General features: G+C 46.8%; 1 protein-coding gene across 1 annotated transcript in view; it reads left to right on the top strand.

The window, feature by feature from the left end:
- The first annotated feature begins 1,988 nt into the window (after positions 1 to 1,988).
- The window catches only part of PTPRG (protein tyrosine phosphatase receptor type G), a 415,547-nt gene continuing 403,292 nt past the window's right edge, over positions 1,989 to 14,243 (top strand). The window contains exon 1 of the mRNA XM_075095798.1: positions 1,989 to 2,165. Within this exon, the coding sequence (XP_074951899.1) occupies positions 2,081 to 2,165 (85 nt within the window). The 5' untranslated portion in view covers positions 1,989 to 2,080. The remainder of the gene's footprint in view (positions 2,166 to 14,243) is intronic.

The raw sequence follows: 14,243 nt of genomic DNA, 5'->3' as shown, positions 1-14,243 counted from the left end.
CTGTAATTTTTGGCAGGCGCAACCTGGGATGTGGAGAGAAAGTCAAAGGAAAGCCTATGAAAACGCAATGCCTCCTTAATTAGGGGCCCTTTGGCTGCAGCGTAATCCACTGATTTGGCACCCTGTGTGGATGGACACAAAGCCACAGCCTCTTACAGAAAAGTCAAAGAGCAGCAGTGGTAAGTACCCAAGCCCCGGGGGCTCTGCTCTAGTGATTCCCAAGTTGAGGCAGGGGGCAGAGAAAATCACTGCCATTCCACGGAATAAATATGACTTCTGGATTTTCCTACTCTGTTTCTCCTCCTGCCGCCCATCTCCTCTCCCCTGGAAACACCACAGATGCGGAAGGTTTGCAGGTAAGCAGAGAGGAAACGGTCACAGCAAATGACAGAGCCAGCGCTGAGCGCAGCACGCACTGATAAACCCTTGCCAAACCCTTTCCCTTCTGAAACAGAATCTCCGTAATGGAAATAATTACCAACGAAACAGACAAAAACTACTTCTGAATGAAATTTAAGCTTCAGCAGACCACAGCACCGCCAGGAAATGCCAAGTACAAGCAACCATCCCTTCATCCTGAATTCACACCATTTTCTGTTTCTGTTTCCTGTGCAAAGTTATCAGTTGCTCAGAAACTACTGGAGGGGGGTGGGCTGTGGATGCAGATTTGGATGCGGAGCGCCCTGGGACAGGCTTCACCTGACTCTGTAAAAAAATCAGACAACTACCTCATTTTGAGGGGTCTCTCTGGAAATACGTAGTATAATGCACAATACTGGGGGGAAAACTAGCAGTTTTGGGGGGACTTCTGGCAATATCCATATTACTGGGGTGAAAAAAAAATATGTGATGGGGGGGTGAGGGGCAGACGGGGTCTCTGGCAATACCCAATGGAATTGGGGGGGTAAAAAAAGCTGTACGATTTTATGGGGGATCTCTGTCAATCCCCAAAATGATACCTAGTATTGGTGGGGGGAGAAATAAGCTGCACGACTTTGGTCAGAATTTCTGGCGATACCCAGCACAGCATTAGGCAAAAAAAAAAAAAAAAAAGCAAAAAAAAAAAAAAAAGCGGTATGATTTTGTGGGGGGGCTTCGGCACCAGCCAGCGCGACACACGAGGCGCAGGGGGACAGAGAACTACGGGATTTGGGGCGGGGGGGGGGGGCGACACACGGACGGACGGACACACGGACACACTGATGCACCCAAGCGTGGGGGACACACGGACACCCAACGCCAAGCCCCGGCCCCCGGCAGCGCGCGCCGGGGGCGGCACAACGCCGCCGAGTAACTTCGAGCAGACACGACGTGGGGAAGGGGGCGAGATCCGGCACCACGAGTCGCCCCGTCTCCGTGACGCGCTGCCCCCCGACCCCGCCGGTGCCGGCACCACCACCGCCCCCCCCCAAAAAAAAACCAACAACCCCACACACACCGCAGGCAAAGGGGCGGAGAGAGCGCGGTGGGGGCCCAGGGCAGCGGTGCGGGGGCGCGCTCGTGTGCGCGCCCCCGCCCCGCCGCCGCGGCCGCTTTAAGGGCGGCGGGGGCGCGCCGCCGGGGCGCCTCGGCGCGCCCCCGCCTCGCCTCGCCTCGCCTCCTCGCCTCGCCGCCGCGCCGCGCTCCCTCTTCCCTCGCTCCGCTTTAAAGTCTCCGCCAGGATCCGGGCTCGCCCGCCACTTCCTGTACGGCAGGATGGAGCGCGCCGGGGCCCCGGCTGACCGCCGCCCGCCCGCCCGTGCGCGGAGGCGGCTCTGAGCGCCCCGTCCGCGGCATGCCGCCCGCCGCGCCGCCGCTGCCCGCCTGAGCCCCGCCGCAGCCCCGCCGCGCCGCGCCGCGCGGGGGTCCCCGCCTGAGCCCCGCCGCCTCCGTCCTCCCCTGCCCCACGCTCGTGGGATCCCCCGCCCCCCACCCCCCGTTGCGGAGGCGAGCAGGAGCCCCCCGCTTTCTCCCGCAGGAAGAGGGGTGCGGGGAGAAACTTATTTTCAACAAGTTTGGGTTTTTTCTTTTTTTCCCTCCCCCCACCCCTAGCACGTTAATCATTTCAGCCCCTCTCCCCTTTCGATGTGCGGCTCTGGACATGCGGAGGCTACTGCAACCGTGTTGGTGGATCTTTTTCTTGAAAATCACCAGCTCCGTGCTCCATGATGTGGTGTGCTTCCCCGGTGAGTGCGTGCGCGCGGCGGGCTGGGGAAAGGAGGGGGGGGGGGGGCTTCCCCCGGTGCCCCCGCCACACGTGTCCGCGACCCCCCGGCGGGTCACCCCCGCGAGTGCGGAGGATACGCCAGGGATCGCGGGGTGGGGGGTGGGGGGTCACTTTGCACGGGTGACCCCAACGGTGGGTTTTCCCCGGCCCCCGCAGCACCCTCCCGGCTGCGGGCAGCGCTGCCCGCGAGTGGGGCCGTGCGTGGGCTCGGCTCTGCGCTCCCGGCGCGGTGTCCCCTCTCCCCGGTGCGGGCGGCGGGGGGGTGGGTGTCCCTCTCTGCTGCCCTTCCGTCGCGGGGCTGCGTGGGGGCCCCTTTGTGCTGCGGGACCGCCGCCCGCCGCCCCGCAGGGAGCGGGACTCCGCGCCCCGATCCCTTGTTGCAACCCCCGACTAAAACTTAGTTGCGCGCGGGTCCCTGCCCTTCCCGCCCCACTCGTGTCCGCGGTGGGTGTCTCGCCCTGTCGGCGCGCTGACCTTGGCAGGGCGGAGGAGGGGGGTGGGGGGCCGCGGGGCTGCGCGCCCGTTCCGCACCCGGCTCTGTGCAGCTACCACCCCGCACCCGTGGGAGCGGGGCTGCGCGGGCGAGGGGCGCCCCGCGCCTACCGTGCTTTCCACCCCCCGCACCCTCCCCCCCCCCCCCACCCTGCACCCCACGGCTTGTGTCTTTGCACCGCCCCTCGCCCCCCCACCGAAATGCAGCGGCCGGGTGGTCGCTCGCCCCGCTCCGCGCCCCGCGTGCCCCCCCAACCCCACGCGGGAGCGCCCCCGGCCCGGGGGGGAACTTGCAGAGCCCGCGCGGGGCTCCGGCTCCCGCCGCCTCCGCAGTGCCCCCGGCCCGCCGCCAGTGGCGCTGTGGCGCCGCCGGCGCCCCCGCGGGGCCGCGCGCCCCCCTCCGCCCCCCGCCGCGCGCCCCTCCGCGGGCGCGCAGCGCGGCCCCGCCCCGCCCGCGCGCAGCCCCCCCGGCCAGCTCTGACCGTTCTTTTTGCCCAGTTGCCGCGCCCGCGCCGCAGCTGCGGCCGGGGGATCCTCCCGCAAACGGCTGCGCGGCCCCGCGCGCCCCAGAAGTGCGCTGTTTGTTTGTTTCCCCGCTGGGCTTCCCCCCCTCCTGGCAGTGATGGGGCGTGCGGGGGGGTGACTCGGGGGTGAGTGTGTGGTGTGAGGGGCCGTGGGCAGGGCGAGACCCCCCATGTAAGATCCTCTGCCCTGCGAGTCCTCCGGTCCCTTCTGTGGGCTCCTGATGCGGCCCGGGTCGTCGGCCGCGTCCAGGTGTGCAAGTGAGAAAAGAAAGCAGCAAAATCTGGAACTTGTGTTTCGTGGTTTTGGGGTTTTTTTGGGTTTTAATTTTTTTTTTTCCTAAAATACACTTTTTTCTAACCCCCAACACAGAGATAAGCAGATAGACCCATCATATCCCAGTCCTTCCAGCAGCTTCTCACATGGTAAAATGATTTGAAGCAAAAAGAAAATAAGTTGGAGAGAGGGTTAATGCCTCTGCAGCTCTTGAAGAAACATTTATCTTCTTCATATTGATTTCTTCTCAATTTCAGCCCTCAGAGTGAAGCCTTTCTCTCTGGTTCTGATATATATTGTGCAGTAATTATATCTAGAAGGCAGGCTCCAGGAATGCTTCAGGAAAACAAGCTGTGATGTAGGTTTAATATGACAGGATTGTACGACTTGCTGATTTAGATCAGTGGTGTTTGAAGCAGATAATATTTGCATTATCGTTTGAATATAAAGATGAATGCGAGCAGAGAGTGGTAGTAGGTCTATGGACATTTGCTGTGCGTAGGTAAACTCTTTAAGGCTAGAAGCGGTAAAACAGCTGTGTAATACTTAGGAATGTTTCAGGGCTGTTCATTGCTAAAGGTTTGCTTGGAAAGCAAACTATTTTCCAGAAGGGCTTTTACGTATTCAGTTTTCATACAGAGCTACCATGTTAGACCTCAGCGACTTGCTTACTCTTTTATGCCTTCTTCTGAAAAGCAGTAATATCTGGCGTGCAAGGGGGTGGTAAGCGAAACATCGTGATAAACGGGGACGCTCCAGACTCTGATCCGGTACATCAGAGATGCCCGAGGCAGGAAAGCTGCAGGGAGGATCTCAGTGGACTATAACAGGACATTGGTGCTGAAAACATCCAATGGCAAATCATCGGAATTTGTGTTGGCGGGGAATCCCAGCCGGATATTAACCATTTAGTATCTACCATAAACGTTTCAGTGTCTTTTTATAGAGTTTCCTAGAGAGGGGATTAGAGAATTAAGGTATCTATTTTATGTGTTCATTTACAAGCGTATTTGTTCACCCCGCTTCATATCTAACTCTCTTTAAATGAGAGGTCACTATTTGTTCTCCCCTGCAAATCGCTTTACTTTGTGAGGAAAAATAAAGGCTATTTTTTTTCTTTGTTCAGCAACGATAAATGAACCATGTAGAAAATAAGTCTTTGCAGTATTCCTTTGTTAGGAGGATTATAATAGGTTTTCACCTATTTTTGTTGCTGTTCCTTTGGTTGCAATAAGAGGAAGGAGTCATTCTTGCACAAAAAATATGTGGGTAAGGTTTTGCTCTTTCTGAAGTGTTAAGTTTAGTGCATTTCTCTGTGGGCTTGTCACTGGTAATTCCATTGCTTAATAAATCAAACTAAGACAAGGTAAGAGAGGTTGTTTCCATGGGGTCTGTTTGCTCATTAATCTAAATTCACAGTACCAAAAATCAGTAAGGCATAAATGTTAACATTACTGTGATATCCTTACTACGTAGTTTCTCAGTGCTTTGCCGAGAGAGGATAAGTGATGGTGGGTTTTTTTTTGGTAAAGGAAAAAAGTACACATTTGTGTAGTCCTTAGCTGTTGCTGTGACAATCCTGTCATCTAAGGAGTGACAATTGTTAGCATTTTCTTAGGCTAGATGCATAAATGAAAGTAATTTTCTTAAATCTAGATTGGCTCTGGTAATGGATGAAATTGTTGCTGACCTGGTAACTGTCTGTAAATGGGCTTCGGATTTTGAGTCTTCATAGTTCGGAGTGGAGAGTTAATTTTGCATGTAACTGTCTTCTGCTTGGAGGAAAAAATATACTAGGAGCTTTTCCGTATGAACTAATCAAGTGCTACTTCAGATATTTTTAAAGGTACAGCGGAGACTGGCTTTGTTTATTGAAGGTTTTAGAGGAAGGTGCGTTGTGCACATAGAGAAATACGGAATGTACAGGAGAGGGCCCTCCAAGACTTTATTTAGTCCTGTGGCTTTTGTGAAGATGACACTTCCTACATTTTAATTATCCCTTATTTTCAGTGCCTTTTTAAAATATGCTTTACGTTATGGGAAGTTGCTAATGGATTCCTTGCAGATAAAGAATGTCAAGTGAGCTTTCCTGGGCTGTAAGAGCTGAGCTTGCTGGTGTGCTTCTAGGGGGGAAGCTCGAGGGAGAGCTTTGCTGTCCATTAGCAGGTTTACATGAGCTGATTTGCGGTTAACAGATCCAGGACACAGCTTTCGAAAGCGTTCAAGTGGTCACAGGAGCTGTCGGCACTAGCAGCCAGAGTAAGAGGCTTCCTAAGTTGGGGAGGGAGGAGGAGGCATCACAGAAGGAAGGATATATCCAAAAAAGAAAGGAACACAGTCTGAGGGTAGCTGGAATTCCTTCAGTCATACTGGGGTGTTTGCAACATCTAAAAAGCCTGTAGTCAGGCTGGGGACATTGATCTGCTTGGAAGAGTGGGGAGGATTTTTGTCTGTGTATGTGAGTTAGGGTTTCTATTACTGCTCTCTCATCCCCCATGTCCTCTCCGTTCTGTCTAGGAAATGGGAATGAAAGGGGTTTTGATCCTGTTCAGAAAATGGATGTCTTGGTCAGAGCAGCGAGGAACTTGGAGTCTAGCACAGAGATGTTGTGGTGTTCACCTGTCCCTCCCGCATCCGTCCTGGGAACCTCTACGGAACGAATAGGTCCTGCTTGGTACCATAAAAATCACTGTAAAACACCTCTTGAGTTCAGGAGGGTGATGGTTTCGCTCCCAGTTACTGGGTCTTAGCAGGGACAAGTGATGTCTGAAATTAGGTACGTGCACCCAGTTAAAGCTCTACTGTTGTCACGTTGTGCAAGTTTAATAGTTGGGGTTTGTTTCCAATGGCAGAAAAGACAGATAACAGTGAGGACTCTATCCATCTTATGATCAGTGCTCAAGGACTTAACATACTTAGAATTTTCTGAAATAAAATATTTTTAACATTGACTCTAATTTCGATGTTCAAGTTTCCTGGTTAAATTAAAGAAATGACTTCAAACTATTAATCTCAACTGTCCTTGGAAAAAGTGCTAATCATTTGGTTGCTGCTTTTTAGCAGCCAAATGAACGTGTGGCATGATGTGCTCTGAAGCCTAAGGATATAGTAATAACACTGTACTTCAGCTAATATATAACTTTAATCTGAGAAATTACAGAAAAAATTAGGCTAATTTCTGTTTTCCTAGGTTACTGCACTCCCATTTTTAAAGATCAGAGTTGCTCCTGTGCCTTGACAAAATTGTAATTACTTGTATTTACATGCCATACTACTTAGAATTTAATTCAAAAAAACCCGATTTTTAAGTATTTTGGAAAGTGGAATCTCATCAGTAGAGACAAGTGTTCCTAAAAGATGTGGAGTCATCTAAGGATGCAGATATGCACCAAACGGGTTAATTAATGGTTTTATATATCCCTTCTGGGGACTGCTTGCTGTGTTAGGTCCCTAAATATCGTTACAATTTTTTCCCTTCTTCATGAGGTAAACTTCTGACAATGTTTTTTCCAAGTGAAAATTATGGACCTGCATCTTCTTGTACCAGGTTGATGGGAATGTGACTCTCTCAATTGCCAGAGTTCCTCCCAGGAAGAACTGGCCTGTATCAGCTTTGTAGAGACACGCAGTGGTTGGAAGCAAAGCAGAGAAGGAAGATGTAAATTAATGCACACTCCTTATACTAAGCAGAGGAGCCTGGGGCGTGGCCAACTGGAGATGCCTGACTAGAGAATAACTTTTGATGAAAGCAGCTAGTTTTTACATTTAAGTGTAAATAATCCTTTAGAGAGAAAAAAAATCACAGAAAAATGATCCTTGGTTGCTGTTTACTTTTCCATTACTCAGTATCCTGTGGTAGTGCTGATGGTCATGTTATCCATGCTGCAGGCTACAGATACTCATCCACATTACTTACCCCAGGGCAAGTCAAACCGGTTTCTTTCGTTTAATGCTGCAAACACGTGGTACAGATCTCCGAAGTGATGTTGCCCTGCTTCAGTGAGGACAGGCGTGCTCTTAGATGAATCAGGGCTACTATGATCCTGTCTTCAAATGATTGCCTTCCAGTGTACCATCATCTTGTCGAGATACAGCTGCCGGGACACAGTGGATTCCTGGTTTATGCCTTGAGCTGTCACACATTTGTAGCCTAAGCAGAGGCCCTTCCCGCCTAGGAAGTGAACAGATGAATGAGGGTGCAGATTGCAAGCACAGCAGCGAAGATACTGTGATACTCCATGGGTGTTGCTGTTCTTGTTTCATTTTAACTTTTCTCTGATTGCTAGCAGTATTAATGAGAAGCTGAAGGAGACAGTAGTGGCGAGTAAACCCCCCAGCTGACTGGAGGAGGAGGGAGGACACAGGGCAGCAAGGAAACTAAGACATTCGTGATATCACTGTATGATACGCTTTTATTACACTGAACAGGTTCACCTTACGGCCGTTTGAATTAGTCTTCCAGTGAACTATGGTTAAAGTAAAATCAGTTAGTACATGGCCTTGTTTTTTTAATGTGGTTTTATTATGCACCTCTAAGTTAGCTTGGGAGTTGAAGTACTAGCATTCTTAATTATCAAGTCATTTGAATAATGATGAACCATTTTCTAGAACTTAAAACTTGACCGCATCGTCCACCTGCCAGCGGTACTGACACATAAAATCTGAATTGACGTGGGTGTTGCAGTTTTCCTATGCATAAATGCTGCAATGATGCCTGAATATGTTTATCCTGTGCCAGTGCCTGCTTTGAGGGACTTTGCATTCATAGCGTGGAGGCCTTTCTAAAGAAAATCTAGGCGTTTTGAGACTTGGATGCTTAGCTTAGGAAAGCTGTTTTGAAAAATCCTTTTCTCTGCTTGCAGATAGGTAATGAATGAGACCTTGAGCCCTGAAGAGCTGCATTGGTATTTAGGAGCAAAATGTGGGATGTTATTTGGTCTTGTGGCAGCTGTTCTGTTCTCTTTTTTTTTTTTTTTTTGAAATAAAATGTGCCTGTCTCCCTGACAGAGTGCTGTTAAAGTTCTTCTGTTGGGAGTCTGTTTATTCCGCTGACAGTAAAGGAAAGCTATCTGATAACTCCTTGCAGGCAAAGCGGGCAGTTGCTCAGTTTCCCACACTTCACTCTTTCCATCTTCTGTCCTTACAGGAGGCTTGTAAGAGACACATAAAATGCTATAGTACTTGCTTTAATCAAAGCAGTGCCATGTCCTTTCCTTACTCCTATAAAAGCATCACGGTTTGGATTATTGTTTTTTAGCTGTCTGAAGTCTTAGACCCAGAGTTCAGTCCAGTTTGTCAGACTGGTTGAAAAGCAGTGTTAGTGGTCCCAGGGTGGAAGAGGGCTTTACTGTAACAAGTGGTGAACACTGAATAAGCAGGATATGAAGGTGGAATCGCTTGTGCCAGTGTACTGGATAAGCCATTTTTCTACTGCAGAGGTAAACAGAAACAGGTCTGTCCTGACCCTTGCTGATCAGTAAGTTCTTGTTTCATTTTTCCTTTTCTCTGATTGCTAGCAGTATTAACAGTAAGCAAGTTACTTTCTTTGGGCCTCATTCCATGTCTTTAAAACAAGGATGTCTGAAGTAACCCCTGCATCACTGTGGACCAGTGCCTGCCTTTGTGCCTTTGTGTCAGTTTGGTGTGCTTAGAAATGATGTTAAATATCTTTTTTCTAACTTCTCCCTCCCCTTCTGGATTTTAAAATAACTAATTTCATTTCTTAGGAGCTAGTGAAGTTAGTGATACATATTTCAAAATAATTAAATCTTGGCTAAGAGTTTTTTAGAGCAAGTGTAGTGATTTCCCCCCCCCATGGATGTATGTCTATATAAGCCTCAGTTTGGTGGGCCTCAGTATGAGGCTGTTGTGTCTGTCTGTCCCCCCCCTACATCCCCAGAAACTCCAAGTTGAGACAATAAAGATACCTCGTAGCTTTCAAATAATTAAGTACAGATCTACGTTGCTATCACAAGTGAGTTTAGGAATTAAATTTTCAATAGACTTTCATTGGTATTTTGATTCCTAAGGTGCTTTCAGGCTTCTGGAGATTATGGTATAGATTTACTGCAGTCGAAGTAGAAATGAGTGTTTGTGCAGCATGACTGTCTCTAAAATATTGCATCCATTTGGTAGGTAGGCAGAGAGGACCAGTTGGATGTTTCTTCTTGTTGGCCTTCATGCTACTTGTAACTTGTTTACTTATTATTCTGTAGTGCAGTAGCTTGTGTATTTTGTATTTAAATCATACTTAAAATACAACTAAAATTTGCCTGTTGACAGTAGTTGCATCATATTTTAATTGGTGAGACTTGCTAATGGAGTGTTCAGGTTCTAAAATTAGTTGTTTATTTTTCCTTTCTTCTTTGCCCAAGGGTTTTGCATCAGATTATATGGCTTCGGTATAACTGTTTGTGTTCCGAAGTGACACCTTTGTGCAGTTTTAGATATTTAAGTAAACGTTAAAAGTATGGGCTCAGTCACAACAGTTTCAGAAACTGTGACTTTTAAAATTTCTTACTACATTGTTTATGCATTGCAAAGTGATTCTCTTCTGTTTATTGTGAATTAATTCATTGTTACCTTTGTAAACCTGGGGTGCAAAATGTGCAAGTTTACAATGTTTTATCTTGGTATAATGGCAGGCCCTCAGCTGCTGAGAATTGTCATGGCACGATTGATGCTACTGTTTCTGTGGCAGCTTTCATCAGGTGAGGTTTTGAACCATACCCCTCATCATGACATCATTCTGAAAAATGACTGTGCATTTTCTCTTCACTATTTCCGTAGGCTGGCTTTGTGTCAAAGGTGCACAGTTTTGATACTGCCTTTATGCTTCTTGGAGGGTTTTTAATTTGCTGTGTGGTGAAATGTAAAACCACCTCTTTGTATGACTCTGCTTGCTGTGAAGCAGAGGTGTCCAGTCTTTCTGTTAAAATTCTGGCTTTCTGGAGGGACACTTGTCATGTGTGTTGGTCCTTGGAATCGTTGTGTTGGGTTGTACCGGTTTTTTTGACTAAAGCTGTGGCAAAGAAATTTGTGAGGCTTTCTGTCCACAGCTGCTGTTTTTTTTAAATCAGTTATTTGTTTGATGCCTGTTTTGAAATGATTCCCAACTTCTTACTTGAGTAAAGTAGTTACCAAAATAAAGCACAAAAAAAGTGGTGATTTGCAGTTTGAGCTTCACAGCTACAGTGAATAATTCAAATATACAGCCAGTTTATCATCTTGTATCTGTTTCACTTTTCTCTACTAGTTTAGAGCCCTCTGATATTTTGTACCATGAAAGTAGTTACACATGACAATAAAACCATGTCACAATGTCCTGATTAACTCAGTGACCTGAACTCTACAAGCCTTTTGCTATCATTTTATCCAGTCCTTGAATATTTTTGTAGTAATCTTTTTTCTCGTTTCCAGTTTTTTCAACCTGCTTTTAGAAAGGTGCACACCAGATCTGAAAACTGATCTTGTTCATATCATATATGTGCAATGCTATTGCTCTTTCTATTTGTCCAAGGATTTTCAGTGGCCTATTTTTCTGCCACAGCAAGAAAGCTCACGTTGATTGTTTGCTTAGTATGACTTCTAGATCATTATTGGAGTCAGTGCTGAACAAAATAGTCGTCTGCTCAGTGGATGTGGCCTGGATCACTAATTCTCAGGGTTTTAAACTTCATTTAAAATAAACTCTGAATGGATCTCCTTTTTTTGATGTGACTTGAATACAGCTATAATGGCAATTTTAGCAACAGGAAGAAAGGCAGGCCTCTTTGACTTAAGTCCTCTGCAATCTTAGTGTTTTTGATGCATCCTTTGTTCTGTTTTTGTTTGTTTACTTTTGTAGCCCAACAGTTTTTAAGGGAGTAGCAGTCAGTGCATCCCGTAAGCGACCAGGTGCCTGTTGTAAAGTTACTTAAAATGGGTATCTTAGGGTTTGGCTTCTGTTCAGCATCGTAAACTGAAAGGTTCACACAGCTTCAGGACATGACTGTGACCTTCTGGTCACCCTTGTGTGGTAACACTGATGTGGCTAACAGTTGAGCTTCATCGAAAACTTTTGGAGTGGGGATTACGATTTGGATGTAACCCCAAGGAGGTAACAGATTTTTTAGGAAGGTGTTTTTCTTTTCTCCATCCATTCCCTCACCCTGTTGCTGTTACTCATGCTGCTGGTTTTGGTAGGAAGCGTTTCTTGTAATGCCCTCCATTTCTTCTGGTGCTGGATGCAGGTGGGGGACTAGATGCTGATGTAGTTGCAAGAATTTAGATCTGCTCTGTTACTGTGGCCCTGTTGCCATTAAGATGGTCTCCCTTGGATGCTTTTAGCTTTCCACCTTGATTGTGTTTGTTTTGGGCAAACTTGTACCGTGCATCAAATGAGGAAAAACAATCCCTCCTCCCCAGCTAATATTATCCTGTCAGGGAAGAGACTGGTGTCTGTGAAGGTAGATGAGAAGGTGGAGACTAAACTACAGTGTCCAGTCTTCCAAGTGTGAGAGCCTTCGCCAAAAGTCACTGAGAAGACCTGATCAGCTAATATTGGCTCAGATTCTGGCATGCTGAAAGGATCACAAACTTAATCGTGCTTGATCGATACTGATACTTTCCATGTGCTTCGGGAGAACAGAGTGCGGTATGAGCCAGGCAGGCCCTGGCAGCGCGTGCTGCCTGGAGAGCTGGCAGGAGTGACTGGGCAGCCTGCCAGGAAGGTTTTAACAAGCCTTTAAAATGATGGACTAGATGGCCATCACCAAAAGTCCCTTCCAGCATTGTTCTTTGCTGCACATACTCTTACCGCGCACCCCAAGCCCCTGGTTGTCCCCGCTCTGTGTCCGTGCTTGCCCTGGAGACTGGATGAGTAAAACATTTATATGCAGCTGCTGCAGCTGTTGAGAGGCTCGTGGTCAAAGAGCCTCTGCTGCGCACAGAAGGGGAGCGTGATGCCCAATGTTATTACTTGCTAGAATGTGAAGCCTGCAGGTAATGGTAATACAAATGTATTTCAATTTGTAACCTGGCCTTCTGTATCAAGATTGGACTAGTTCTGTTCTGTTGCACATGTGCATCACTTGGGGAAACATGCTGATAGTACTTAACATTTAATTGCTTCTCTTGATTTTATTTGTAAATTAGAATCTAGAGGACCTGTAAGGGAAAAAAAAAAACCCAGTAGAGGTTAATTGGACAACATTTAAGAGTAACTAAAAAAAAAGGACATGTATCTTTCTAGCTCTTGGAGCTGAGACAAATGCAAACTTACTTATTGATCCATAGATATGATATCATATTTTAACTACTGTCTAAACTGGAGGTCATCTCTACGCTAGATTGTTTAAGAATCTGTCTATCTTATCACATCTTGTACTCATTTATAGTTGTTTCCATTTCTGGCTTTGTTGGAGAGACAGCTAGTGTTTCAACCTAAATTAAAATCAATAAGAAGCAATTTCATTTGTTTTTTAACTACTAGAGCAGGCTTTTTTTTAGTAAACCTCTGTATGTTCAACTAAGTCCCTTGGTTCTTTCCATCAAGATAATTGCCAGGCCTCATTAATTCCTTACTTTTGCATATGTAGAAATGGGTTTGTTTTCCAGTGTACCTAACAAAATGTCAAATATGATTTAAAAATAAACATTTATTTTAAATCATCACTGCAAAATAAATGCAGTAAAGAATACTTGGCAGTTACAAGTAGTTTAAAAACATCTTGAGGGGAAGCATATGCTTAGGGGCCTTGGTGAATGCTGTTGACCCTGGAGTCTTGCACTGGCAGGGTAGCACAGGCTTCCCCTGGCACATTTGGGCACTGTTCTGCAGTGATGACTTCCAGTGGAAAAAGCAGAGTCTGGGTCTCTATGCTTTCAGTCTTTGGCTTGGATATATCTGTATCACACCAATTCACGTAAGAAGCTGTTGTCATGTTGTCAGCTGGCTTTTACCACACAGCCAGCAGATTGCCAGCAATAAAATTTAACCTGGGTCAAATTCAACATGTAATTCAGTCTGAAGCAACGTTGGTCCTACCTAGATAAGGCAATGGTGAACCATAACATAATCTTAGAGTAAATATCAAGGTGATGCTCTGATCAAGTGTTCAAAATAAGATGTGTTGCTGCTCTGGCGAGTTGATCACAGGGTGTAGGAAACCCTCTTTAGTTTGCAGTATGGGCTGCCCAAATGGACAGAGATGGACATATTACTGTGTAATGGTTGTCCTTTATGTTTACAAAGCTTATGAAGGTTCAGTTTTTCCCTGGCAAGGCTTCCTGTGACTGATGTACGTATCCAGTTGGAAGAATTATTTTGTGTCTTAAGAAACAGCACTTCCGTAAAGAGTAGACAGGATGCTGTGGTGGAGAACCTGGCTTTTGTGTGGGGGCTTTTGGTAAAGTGTTTGCTCTACTGCTTCTGGGCAAAGTGAAGGTCAGCATCTAGCCAGTGTGTATATGAGCATTTATATTCTGCATCTTGTTTTAAATTGTGCAAGGTGAAATTTCAGTCCCTGGAAAAGTAAATGCCAGTATTTTTTTTTTGTCAGGTGGTTCTTTGGGTTGCCCAATGCTTCTCATAATGTCAGAAATGTTTGAATGCCAGAAGTCTTAATTCTGAATACAAGAACCTCTTAGATGGTCTAAATCTCATTTAGTGTTTAACTTTTCTTTGAAGGTCCTGAGTATTATGAACTTCCTGTTACTTTAATCTCTGCGGTTCAGTTTTCTCTCACCTTTTCTTTTGCTTCTACTT

This window comes from Phalacrocorax aristotelis, chromosome 6, assembly GCF_949628215.1.
Source record: "Phalacrocorax aristotelis chromosome 6, bGulAri2.1, whole genome shotgun sequence".
NCBI lineage: Eukaryota > Metazoa > Chordata > Aves > Suliformes > Phalacrocoracidae > Phalacrocorax > Phalacrocorax aristotelis.
The sequence above is the reverse complement of the archived record's forward strand: the minus strand, read 5'-3'. Positions and strand labels throughout refer to the sequence as shown.